At 46.5% G+C, this 12,453-nt stretch overlaps 3 protein-coding genes across 4 annotated transcripts in view; 2 read left to right on the top strand and 1 right to left on the bottom strand.

The window, feature by feature from the left end:
- The first annotated feature begins 2,411 nt into the window (after positions 1-2,411).
- On the top strand, positions 2,412-5,288 carry LOC100764001 (cytochrome c oxidase subunit 6A1, mitochondrial). The gene is made up of 3 exons (XM_027416046.2): positions 2,412-2,573; positions 2,696-2,838; positions 4,999-5,288. The coding sequence occupies exons 1-3, from the start codon at positions 2,468-2,470 to the stop codon at positions 5,080-5,082; spliced, it is 333 nt and encodes a 110-aa protein (XP_027271847.2). The 5' UTR covers positions 2,412-2,467; the 3' UTR covers positions 5,083-5,288.
- Positions 5,289-9,093: 3,805 nt separating this feature from the next.
- On the bottom strand, positions 9,094-11,162 carry Triap1 (TP53 regulated inhibitor of apoptosis 1). The gene is made up of 2 exons (XM_027416045.2): positions 10,979-11,162; positions 9,094-10,014 (listed from the first exon to the last, which is right to left on the bottom strand). The coding sequence occupies exons 1-2, from the start codon at positions 11,123-11,125 to the stop codon at positions 9,931-9,933; spliced, it is 231 nt and encodes a 76-aa protein (XP_027271846.1). The 5' UTR covers positions 11,126-11,162; the 3' UTR covers positions 9,094-9,930.
- Positions 11,084-12,453, top strand: part of LOC100762845 (glutamyl-tRNA(Gln) amidotransferase subunit C, mitochondrial) — a 36,008-nt gene continuing 34,638 nt past the window's right edge. For both annotated transcript variants that reach the window (XM_035443249.1, XM_027416043.2), the window contains exon 1: positions 11,084-11,536. In XM_035443249.1, coding sequence (XP_035299140.1) covers positions 11,094-11,536 — 443 coding nt within the window. In that variant the 5' untranslated portion in view covers positions 11,084-11,093. The remainder of the gene's footprint in view (positions 11,537-12,453) is intronic.

Here is a 12,453-nt window from a genome sequence, read left to right as displayed (position 1 = left end):
TTGGGAGGCAAAGGCAGTTGGATCTCTGTGAATTTGAAGCTACCCTGGTCTACATAGCAAATTCCATGCCAGACAGGGCTACATAGTAAGACGATCTCTTAAAAAAAAAAAAAAAAAAAAAAAAAGAATCCGGGAAGTGGTGTTGCATACCTTTAATCCCAGCACTCAGGAGGCAGAAGCAGGTGGATCTCTTTGAGTTCTAGGTCAATGTGGCCTACAAATTAAGTTCAGGACAGCCAGAGCTGTTATACAGGAAAAACCCTGTTTCAAAAAACAAACAGCTGGTGGTTGGTGGCGCACGCCTTTAATCCCAGCACTCGGGAGGCAGAGGCAGGCGGATCTCTGTGAGTTCGAAACCACCCTGGTTACAAGAGCTAGTTCCAGGACAGCCTCCAAAGCCACAGAGAAACCCTGTCTGGAAAAACAAAACAAAACAAAACAAAAAAAACCACAAAAAACCTTCATTAAAAAAAAAAGTTTACTTGGGGGCTGGAGAGATGGCTCAGAGGTTAAGAGCACTAGTTGCTCTTCCAGAGGTCCTGAGTTCAATTCCCAGCAACCACATGGTGGCTTACAACCATCTGTTACGAGATCTGGTGCCCTCTTCTGGTGTGCAGATAGACATGGAAACAGAATGTTGTATACAAAATAAATAAATAAAATCTTTTAAAAAAAGTTTATTTGGGACTAGAGAGATGGCTTAGTAGTTAAGAGCCCTTGCTGCCTAGCACCTATGTGTAGCTTCTCACATCTCTTCTAAACACCAACTCTAGGGGACCTGGAACTTTCTGCTCCCAAGGACATGGAAACACACACACACACACACACACACACACACACACCTTACCTCCTATTGTTATTTTAAGACAGCGTCTCACAATATAGCTCAGCCTATTTTCAAGCTCCATATGTGGTCCAAGCTGGCCTCCAATTAGAGATTTTCTGCCTCAGTCTCTCCGATGTTAAGATTACAGAACTGTGCCATATACACATACATTTAAAACTCTTGGTGGGGGCGTTGTGGAGATAGGGTCTCACCATACATCCCAGGCTAGTCTCAAACTCATGGCAATCCTCCTGCTCCAGTCCCCATCTCACTCTTGCTGGAATTACAAGCAACTGTCCACCATGCTTGGGCTTTTTGTTGTTTTTGTTTTATGGAGACAGGGTCTCACTATGCAGCCCTTGGATAGCCTGGAACTCTCTATATAGACCAGGCTGGCCTGGAATTAGTTCCATCTGCATCTTCCATGAAACTGTTGGTATTAAAGGTATGCACCATCACACCTGGCATCCCGGCTTTTTAACTTTTATCTTTAAGGCTTTTAAACAAACAGAAGGAAAGAAGAAAGGAGGAATTTAAAAATTGTATAGACATTGGGCACTGGTGGCATTTATCTTAATCCCAACACTCAGAGGCAGAGGCAAGCAGATCTCTGTGAGTTCGAGGTCAGCCTGGTCTACAGAGGGTGTTCTTGGACAGCTGGAGCTACCAAAGAAACCCTGTCTTGAAAAAGGAAAAACAAAAATTACATGGGCAAAGTTTAACAGGTGTTTGTAGAATTTGAAGGAGAGAATGGCAGCGATGACCACAGGCCAAGTGTTGAGGATATGGAGCTGATATTAGAATTCAGATTTTCCGGAGCAACAATTCTAAGGTTCTTCCTGGTTCCGGGAGCTGCTATCCAATGATTCTTAAAACATTGATTCATGCGGAGCAGTGGAGGCGCACGCCTTTAATCCCAGCACTCAGGAGTGAGAGGCAGATGGATCTCTGAGTTTGAGGCCTGCGCTACAGAGTGAGTTCTAGGACAGCCAAGGCTACACAGAGAAACCTTGTCTAGAAAAACCAAAACCAAACCAAACAAACAAAAAACCATGGATTCATGATTCATTCATTAAATTGTATTAAGTAGCTGCTGGGCATGATTGGGTAGGCACTTTTCCAGGCAAGTTAAGTATGAGAATGCAACGTTGACAAAAATCTAAGCATCACGGACTTTACAGTCTATACAGAAGACGATAACTGTCTTGAAGGGGAGAACAAGGACCAAGGTGTCCGGGTGCCTTGGAAAGCGCGGAATTAGAAGGCAGCGAGGAAAGACAATGGCATTTCCGATAACGTGATTTGTTCTCGGCTCTTCGGATCTTGTCCAGGGACTCCAAAGAAGGTAGCAAATTAATTAATTAATAAAGCCGGACGAGTTCCGCAAGAGCTCAATTCACCCATCACGGCTCACCTAACAGCGGACAGGAGGGAGGCGGGGCGCAGGTACATGGCGCATGCGCACTCCCGCTCCGGCCGCCCGGAGGATTTGGACCAGGATGGCAGATGCGCGCAGGTACCGGCAGGTTCCCGGCCGGCGTTGAGAAGGCGTTACCCAATGGCGATTTCGTATGGCGTCTCTGTCCCGCCCCCTGCGCCCTTGCCTTACTTCCGCTTCCGGCGCGCCGGTGTAATTCCAAGATGGTGGCGGCCGTGTGTGCGTCTCGGATGTCTGGGCTGCTGAGCCGGGCCCTCCCGCGGGTGGGACGGCCCATGTCGAGTGGCGCCCACGGCGAGGAGGGTTCAGGTACGGGGTCTCGGGTGGGAGTGGGGCCTCCGCGGCCCTCGGGCGACGTGGCCGGGCCGTGACCTTGGCGGGAGGCCTTGCGGGAGGGAGAGGCCGAGGCTGATCTTGTGGCCCCGCCGCAGCTCGCATGTGGAAGGCTCTCACCTACTTCGTGGCGCTGCCTGGGGTGGGAGTGAGCATGCTCAACGTCTTCCTGAAGTCGCGACACGCGGAGCACGAGAGACCCGAGTTCGTCGCCTACCCGCACCTCCGCATCAGGACCAAGGTACGCCCTACGCCCTCGCCGCCCTTCAAGCGTCCGTTATTTCATGGTCCGCTCCCCAGTCCAAGCCCAGGGGCCCTGGGGTCTGTCTTGACTGCTAGTCTGTCCGCGCAAACAGAAACGTTTTATTTGCTCTCGAAGCCAGTTTGTAAGTCCCGTCTCAGCTTTCTTAAAGGTCACACAGTAAAATGCCTCTAGGTTTTCATTCTTCCTAGTATATGGCACCCCTTGTCTTCCGGTGCAGTTCAGGAGCGGCCGTTTCTTGCATGGAAGCGTGGATCTTTGGGGTGTCCTTTCAGAGTGGGAAGCTCTGAAGGTGATTCGAGATCTCCGCATTTGGCATGCTGGGTGATGCTAGGTGCTTAACGACCCGACTGCCGGTTTGGCTCTCACGGTGCCTATCGTTTGAGCTGTTTTATACCTGGACTGCATGTATAGACAGTTAAAATAATCTGCTATCCGTCACTTGATGTCTCTCAACAAGGGTGTCTCCTTGTACCTTAAAAGCTGTGTCACCGTATTCACATAGGACTAGACTTTAATTTTAGCATCCCCTGAGCCTCGATCCCACTCTTATCCAGCCTCAGCATTGGGAGGCAGAGGCAGGTGGATCTCTTTAGTTCCAGGCCAGTCTGATCTACTTAGTGAGTTCCAGGACAGCCAGAGCTATTTAGTGAGACCCTGTCTCCGGAGAAACAAAAAAAAAAGGAAGGAAAGGTATTTGACAGCATCCTGCCTTGGCCTCTGCCACTAGATGGCAGCACCACCCCCTCCTGAACGTCTGTATTTGATGCTCCGTATCCTGTCCTGGGAGCCAGGGTGGTAGCTCAGGTCTGTAATCACAGCAAGTGGGAGGTGAGGACAAGGGGATCAGTAGTTCACAGTCATTCCTTGGTGAAATCGAGGCTAAATGGGACTTTCTAAAAAACCAGAAAATGGTTGTGAGCCACTGACCTAGAACAATGCTTTTCAAATACAGGGGGAAAGGGACTGGAGAGATGGCTCGGTGGTAATAAGAAAAACAAAAAGTGGGCATAGTGGCACATGCCTTTAAAACCCAGCACTTGTGAGGCAGAAGTAGGTAGACCTTTGGTCTACAAAGCAAGTTCCAGGTCCTTGTCTCAAAAAAAAAAGAAAAGAAATTGTGATTGGCAGAATCACACATGCTGGTAATCCCAGCACTCAGTAGGCAGAAGCAGGCGGATCACTGTAATTTTTTGGCCAGCTTGGTCTACATAGTGAGTTGCACATTAGCTGCATAAGGAAACGCTGTTTCAAAAAACAAATGAAGGCTCCGGGGATGGCTCAGCAGTTAAAGGCATTTGCTACCAAGCTTGAGGACAAGAGTTCAGTCCTGGAACTCACTCTGTAGAAGGTGAAAACCTACGCCTGCAGGTTGGCTTCTGACAGTGGCCATACACACACAAAACAAATAAATTGATTTTTAAAAGAAGGTAGTGGTTTAGCCAGGAGTTTAGTTTAGTCCCAGCACTCCAGAGGCAGAGGCAGGTGTGTATTTTGTGAGTTCGAGGATAGTCTGGTCTACAAAAGAAAGTTCCAGGATAGCCAGAGCTACACAGAGAAACCCTGTCTCCAAAAAACAACAACAACAAAAAAGATTTTAAATTGCATGCGTGAATGTCCAGGGAAGCCAGAGAGTACTTCAGATCTCTGGGGCTAGAGTACAGGTAGTTATTAGCTGCCTCATGTGGGTGCTGGGAACCTGGCTTGGGCACTGTCAAGCACAGTACAGTACATGGTGCTGAGCAGTCTCTCCTTCCCCAAGTAGCTGTCTTGAGCTTGCTTTTCTTACTGTCTACTTCAAGGGCCTCCCTACTGGTTGTTTATTAGAACACACTTCAGTTATGGAAAGGCTGGGGGCTGGAGAGATGGCTCAGAGGCTAGGACCACTGGCTGCTCTTCCAGAGGTCCTGAGCTCAATTCCCAGCAAGTACATGGTGGCTCACAACCATCTGTAATCTGATTCCCTTTTCTGAAGACAGAGCACTCATCATAAGGGGGGGAAGCTATGGAAAAATTGAAATTATGCTATTAAAAAACTGGTTTTCATTTTGATTTTAGGTATCATGTTTCAAGCAGTTCATGGCCAAGTTCTTTGTGAGCATTTTCTGGTATTATCTAATTAACATCTTTATTCCACAGCCCTTCCCCTGGGGAGATGGTAACCATACCCTCTTTCACAACCCTCATGTGAACCCACTTCCGACTGGCTATGAAGATGAGTAAAGAGAACCTGGACTATCCCCCAGGCAACAAGGGACCACAGCACTGGTTTGGACCATTACTCTGTGTGTGGACCACGAAAGCACATGGGGCGCTAAGCTCATCTGTCCTTGTATCAAATTGGTGACCGTTACACCAATCTTCCACCATCCCTTTGCTTGTAAGAGGAGATGGCTTGAATAAATAACTTAAACTTACATTGTTCATGAGCTGAATGTTGCAGTCTTTTATTCTCAGAAATTGACATTCTTTTGCTATTTTACAATACTTCAGATCTGGTTTAGCCTGCTGAATACTGTTTATAATTGGTTCTGTGATGGTTTCTTGTCCTTAGGGTAGGTAAAACCAAGAGCACAGAGCAATTACCTATCAGGATGGCTCCCTGACAGACAGGAATAATCAATGGAATGGCTGCTGTTTATCACCCCCAAGACAGGTGTCTGTGACAGTGTCAAAATAGAAAGTTCCAGGTCAGCTCAGGCTACACAGGCCCAACAATGTGCCTGTGCTAGGGATTCATTTCTCAGTGAGGTACATAGCAGTACACACCTTTAACCCAGCACTCCGGAGGCAGAGATGGATAGATCTCTGTGAGTTCCAGGACAACCTGGTCTACAGAATGAGTTCCAAGGCAGCAAGACAGAGAAACATGTCTTGGGGAAAAAAAGAAAGAAAAAACAACAACAAAAAACAGTAATAGCAGCTGGGCTTTGGTGGTGCATGCCTTTAATCCCAGCACCCGGGAGGCAGAGGCAGGTGGATCTCTCTGAGTTCCAGGACAGGCTCCAAAGCAATACAGAGAAACCCTGTCTCGAAAAATAAAACAAAAAGTAATAGCAGTAGTTACAAAATGACTCTGACATAGCCATTAATTGCTTGTCAAAAGCAATTAAGCTTTAAGATAGCTAGAGTTATTTTCTGGGGAAGATGAAGTCAGATAGGGTGAATAATCAATTATCTTCTTAGCAGTTTAAGATGCTCCTGTTAGAATGTGATGCAAAGCAAGGAAGCTATTAGTAGATGCTCTTTTTAGACTGGGTCTTGAGATGTTGCCTACGTGGCCTTGCACTCCTAGGCTTTGGCCTCATTGGGAGTAGTTAGGTTAAGGCATGCACCACTGTAGTGATATATAAGATTTATTAGAGCTTGACTGAGGATTCAGAAAGCTACAAGCCATAGAAGCCAGGCACACACCTTTAATACCAGCAGCCAGAAGCTAGCAGTGGTGGTACACACCTTTAATCCTAGGACTCAGGATTAAGAGAGATGGATCTCTGTTAATACAACCCAGATCTATGTAAGAGTGAGTCAGCCTAAAAGAATTATAGCTCACACCTTTAATTCCAACATTAGGGAAGTATATAAGACAGAAACAAGGTCTCAGGGAGGCTTTTTCTCCAGCCACACTGAGGAGAGGCAGCAGTTTGAGACTTGAAGAGCTTGAGCATGATTCAGCCCTTTCAGCCTGAGCTAGAGGTGAGAGCTAGTGGCCAGCTGCTTTGCTTTTCTGATATTTAGCTTGAAATTTGAACCCCAATATCAGTCTCTGAGTCATTCATTTCTCGTGTTACACACCACCACACCGTTACTTCTTGTTTGTATTTAGAGACAGGGTTTCTCTGTGTATCTCTGGCTCTCTTGGAACTGTTGGCCAGGCTGGCTTCGAGCTCACAGACATCCACCTGCCTCTACCTCTTTAGTACTGGAATTAAAGGTGTGTGTCACCACTATCTGGCTATTTCAGGGATTCTTAAGTCTATTCTGAAAGTTAAGGACTTCGAATGTGTTTCTCACTTCAGCCAAAAATGATCATCACCACCACCACCACCACCCCCCCCCAAAAAAAAAAACCCTAAAAGGCCATGGTGGTGCATACTTATAACCTCTAGGACTTTGGAAGAGGAGTCTGATGCCAAAGGACTGCCATAAGGCTTGTCTTAAGAGGAAAAAAACCAAAAACTAGGGAGATGTGAGATGGTTCAGCAGCTAGATTTGGCAGGTCTTGCTGACAAGTCTGACAACTGAGTTCCATACCCAGGACTTACACAGTGGAAGGAGGGAACTTACTTCTAAAGTTGACTTGCATCCACATGCATACATGACGTGTGTGCCCACATGAATCAGTTATAAAAAAAAAATACTGCCCCAGTGTAGTTGTTTGAATGAGAATGGCCCTTCAACTCATGTTTAAATTCTTGGTCCCCAGTTGGTTGAACTGTTTGGGAAGGATTGGAGGGCATGGTCTTGCTGGAGGAGATGTGTCACTGGGGGCAGGCAGGCTCTGGGGTCTCAAAAACCACATCATTCCCAGTTAGCTTTCTGCCTTGTACATGTGGACTAGATCTAAGTTCTCAGCTTCTACTCTAGCTTCATGCCTGCCTGTCAGCTACCGTGCTTCCTGACATGATGATCATGGACTTCAACTCTCTGGAACCAGGGCTGGAGAGATGGCTCAGAGGTTAAGAGCAGTGACTGCTCTTCAGAGGTCCTGAGTTCAATTCCCAACAACCACACAGTGGCTCATAACCATCTATAATAAAATCTGGTGCCCTCTTCTGGCGTGCAGGCAGAACACTATATAGATCTTAAAACGAAACAAAAATCTTTCTAACTATGAGTCCCATAAACACATCTCTTCACAGCAACAAAAAAAGTATTAAGTCACTTGGTGGTACACATCAGTAATCCTTGTACTTGGGAGGTGGCAGCAAGAGGATCAAGAGTTCTTCATCTACATGGCAAGTTTGAGGCCAGCCTGGGCTACAGGCTTAAACAAAAAAAAGGGGGGGGGGGCTGGAGAGACGGCTCAATGGTTAAGAGTGCTTGTTGTTCTTGCAAAGGACCTGGGATCAATTCCCAGCACTCACATAATGGTTCCAGGGGATCCAATAGGCATATACATGCATGTGAACAAAATATTCATACACACAAACAAAAATAGGGATAACAAGAACAAAAAAGGGTCTGGATATGTAGCTCAGTTGATAAATGCTTGCATGCATGAAAGATTGGGTTTGACCCAACAGCACATAAATCAAGTGTGATCTTAACTAAAGTCCAGCGCTTGGGAGACAGGCAGGAGGATCAGAGTTCAAGGTCATGCTCAACTATCCATTGAATTCAAGGCCACCCTGGCCTACACACACACACACAATATATGGTATATGGCTCAACTGGTAAAGGCACTTACCAAGACAGATGGCCCGAGTTGGATTCCAAGGACCCACATGGTAAAGAGAACTGACTATCCATGCACACACAAAATGCAATAAAAAATACAGGAAAATTTTCTCTTAAGAGATTTGTAAATCAGGGCTGGAGAGACGGCTCAGAAGTCAAGAGCACTGGCAGCTCTTCAACACCTGGTTTCAGTTCCTAACACCCACATAGCAGTTCACAATTGTCTGTAACTCCAGTTCCAGGGGATTCAACACTCTCAGACATATATAATACACCAATGCATATAAAATAAATACTTTTTTTTTTAAGGTTGTAAATCTGGATGTAGTGGAACACACTTGAAATCCCAGCACTCAACAGGTGGAGGAAGGATTATCAGTTTGAGGCCAGCCTGGGACACATGAGACTGCCAAAAAAAAAAAAAAAAAAAATCTGTTCTGTTCTCTTTGCCATCTGCCGGCTGCACTGGGTCCTGACAGTGCTGTGAGGCCAAATTAAAATGAAGTAATAGTAACAGAAAACATGTCAGCCTTCTGTATATCAACTTTCATTCTGTCTTTAGAGATATACTAAATTCTGTCTAGGGAGCTGTGAGGCTACATGGCATTGTTTTGGAACCACAATACATACTAGTATAAAGAAGCTATTTATATAAGCTTGGTATTATAGTGCATATGTGTAATCCCAGCAAGCTGGGCAGAGGCAGGAGGCTAACCTGAAGGTCAGATTCCTGACCTATGTGCTGTATCAGCCACCTAGGCTTAAACAAATCAATTTACAAAGCCAATGGGGTAATAAGTGTTCTATAAAGTGCACAGTTCCAGCAGCAAAGAGTAAAATCTGAATTTCAGAATTTATTCCATTTTCATGATTACAGACTTAGGGCATGGTAGGCAAACAGATAAGTGAGCACCTTTCCTCCACTCCGCCAGATGCATTTTGCTGTTATATGATATGCAGATTGACATCAATTCACGGAGCTGAAAGTTGGCAACAGCAAAGCTGTGATGTAAGCGACTCTTCCACAGCCATTCCAGGTGTTGCAGCTATGAGCTGGCGCTGTGAGCTCCAAAGTGACTTTTACATCATTTCTGAAGCTTTCACATGTTAATCCAATGCCTTGTTAAGGCAGGAACTGAGTAAGCTGTCTTCTACTTCACCAACCCAGGCCGCCAGCATTTGTAACTGTCATATAAAAATACAATCATGTTCTCAAGCAGTGATTGAAACTGTTGTGTCCGGATCCCTTATCAGAGCATCAGCTCCCTGAGAGGAAAAAGAGGTCCTGACCAACTGCGCATGAACAATGACTCCCATGTATGTAGTTCCTCTGCAGCAGAAGCTGCCAGGCAACCAACTGTGATCATGACCAGTTTATCATTATTTGCATCCAAGGACTAGTTAAAGCTGATTCCAAACCATGTATTGTAGCCAAAACCCCAAGAAGCTTTTCCACTGTAGCACATGGAGTTCCTGCAAGATGCCAGCAAAAGTGAAACTGTCTCAAAGCAAGAGTGGCAGCTGCTCTTGTAAAATGAGAGAAGAATACCAAAAAGGAAGAAACAAAACTTTCTTCTTAAACTCCTCGAATCCCTTGGCTAGCTTCACAACTTTTGCTGGCAAAATCCAGAGGCCTCTCAGTTTACTGACATCTTCCTAGTGACATGCAGGTCAAGAGGAGTTTTCAGGCTTTTCTTTGCCATGGCCCATGAACTCCAGTCCTTCTATAGGAATCTCTTTCTCCTTTATTGCTTTCTGAAAGAAGAAAATATATAAAAGTCAGTGTTTTGTAACTGCAGTGTAATGGCACAGAAGTAAACCAAAATGAACTGGAAAGGTTTGAAACCCACAATTCAAGGGACACTTGAGACATGGTGTCACTGTGTAGCCCTGGCTAGCCTGGAACTCACACATATCTGTCTGCTTCTGACTCAGCATTGTTTTAACAAAGAAGAACCACTGTAAAGATGCTAAGTCCTGTGTGGTATACTCACATGCTCTTGGGAGGCAGAGGTAGGAGGTACCTCTACTTTGTCTTAGTGACAGTGTTCAAGTCTATTCTAGTACCAGAGGCTATGTGACTTTGACGCACCTTCACTGTCTTCGAATTGGCTAAAAATAGCTCCTGGAATTGAGAGGATGTTTTGGGTTAAGTTAGTGAAAATGCATCTACTAGTGTGGAATCACACCTTACCAGCTGCAACTGGGAATTGGTGGAGAAAAACAGGGCAACAATGAGATCATAACAAAACAATGAGGACCACCGCAATGTCAACAGTCTAGAAGACAGTACACACCACTTCTAAAAACAAACGTTGCACAACCAACAAAATAATCAAGATCACCAGACGCTAGTGCATTTGAACCAATCACCATTTCTGAGTGCTAGTTTTCCATCTGTAAGATAGAGATAACAGAAGGTCTTGCGGCCAAGCCTGGTGACAGGAACTCGATCCTCGAAGCCCACATAAATGCGGAAGGAGAAAACCGACTCCTTCCACACACTTTTTAAAGATACGGATAACTGTGGCTACTTTGCAAGTTTAGAAAGAGCACCAAACAAACGAACCAGAAGATGTTACTGTACTCCATAGTAAAAGCAAAGCACCGCAAAGGCATCCCGGTGTCAAATGGAGAGACAGCCAGGCAATTTTGGTGGGATGGCGGAGAAGAGGGCTGGCTGCAGCAGCCTCCGCGGCGGGTCTGGGGCGAGGCTGACCTGGACACACTGTTGGTAGCGTTTGAAGAGGTCGGTGCACGGGTCCCCGGAGCCGTCCCCTTTGAGGAACTTCTCGGCAAACCAGCGGTTGAAGCATTGGTCGTATTCGCGCTTCATGTCAGTGCAAGCCTCCCCGACGCTGTTCATGGCGATGGCGACTGCTGCGACGGCGACCTCGGCTCACCCTGATGTCGTCAGTATAGCGCGCGTCGCCCCGCCTTCGTCACTACGGAGGACGAGAAGCAAAGAAATGTGGGCACGGGCACTGCGGGTACGTTTTCCGGCTACCCTGAATCGGGGCCGAGGCTTCGCTTCCAAAGCGGGTCCACAGGGAAAGGTCCAGGAGGCGGGACAGGGGACCCATAGCCCACGCCTCGCCACGCAGGGCGCCGGCCGCGTGCCTGCCGCGAAAATCGAGCATCTGGAGCGTCTGGCGCTGGTGAACTTCGGCAGCCGCGAGGCGGTGGCCCGGCTGGAGAAAGCCATCGCCTTCGCTGACCAGCTGCACGCCGTGGACACCGACGGAGTGGAGCCCCTGGAGTCCGTACTAGAAGACAGGTGAATTCCCAGTTGCAGCCTCGAGGTCTTGACCTGAGCTCCTTCGAGGCCGTTTCAGTGCCCTTTACCTGATTAGGAGTTTGCCCAGTCACCGTGAGGATGTCTTCACTCTTCCCCGAGTTCATTATAGATCCTGTTACTCCCGTTTAGAATCCTCTAGCCTTCCTAGTCTCGGGGTAAATAGGAACAAAATCCGAGCTGCTTGTTAGTCACCGCCTTCGAATCCCTACTTCACAGGACCCCTGCTCATCCACTCGGATGTGCTGTTCCCTCTGTTCTTTCTGTATTCCATAACTGTTTCTTGGCAAGCCATGCTCATTCCCTCTAAGGTGTTTGCACTTGGCGACCCGAGCATCAGCTTAAATATCTGAAAGAATTATATATTTTAGAGACCTTAAATCAGTTCATATGCTAATATGGCATATCTAAATGACATATAAGCTATGTTTCATCGGTTTTTTAAACAGAATCCGGCTGTACTGTGAGCTAACTTTGAACCCAGGATTATCTAGCAGCTTCCTTAGCGCTGTGTATAGGCCTGTGTCACCACACCCAGCATTTGTTTCATTATTTTTATTTACTTCTTTTGAGACAGGGTCTCTTGTAGACCAGGCAAGCTAAGGATGACCGTGAATTACTTACCCTCCTCTGACCTCCACCTTCTAACCATCATGCTTATGTATCTCAGGCTGGCCTCAAACTCGCAGTTTTTCAAATGCTGGGATTATTGGTGTGAGGTACCATTCTTGGCTTGAAGTGGTGTGTGTATGTATGTATGTATGTATGTATGTATGTATGTATGTATGTATGTGTATGGATGTTTGAGCTCCTTGTATGTCTGTGTGCCACGTGTCTGGTGCAGAAAAGGTTGTGGGATCCACTGGAACTGGAGTTACAGGTGATTGTTAGCCACCATG

Source organism: Cricetulus griseus, chromosome 4, assembly GCF_003668045.3.
Source record: "Cricetulus griseus strain 17A/GY chromosome 4, alternate assembly CriGri-PICRH-1.0, whole genome shotgun sequence".
NCBI classification, from domain to species: Eukaryota; Metazoa; Chordata; class Mammalia; order Rodentia; family Cricetidae; genus Cricetulus; species Cricetulus griseus.
Note: the sequence above shows the minus strand (reverse complement) of the source record. Positions and strands in the feature narration are given on the sequence as shown.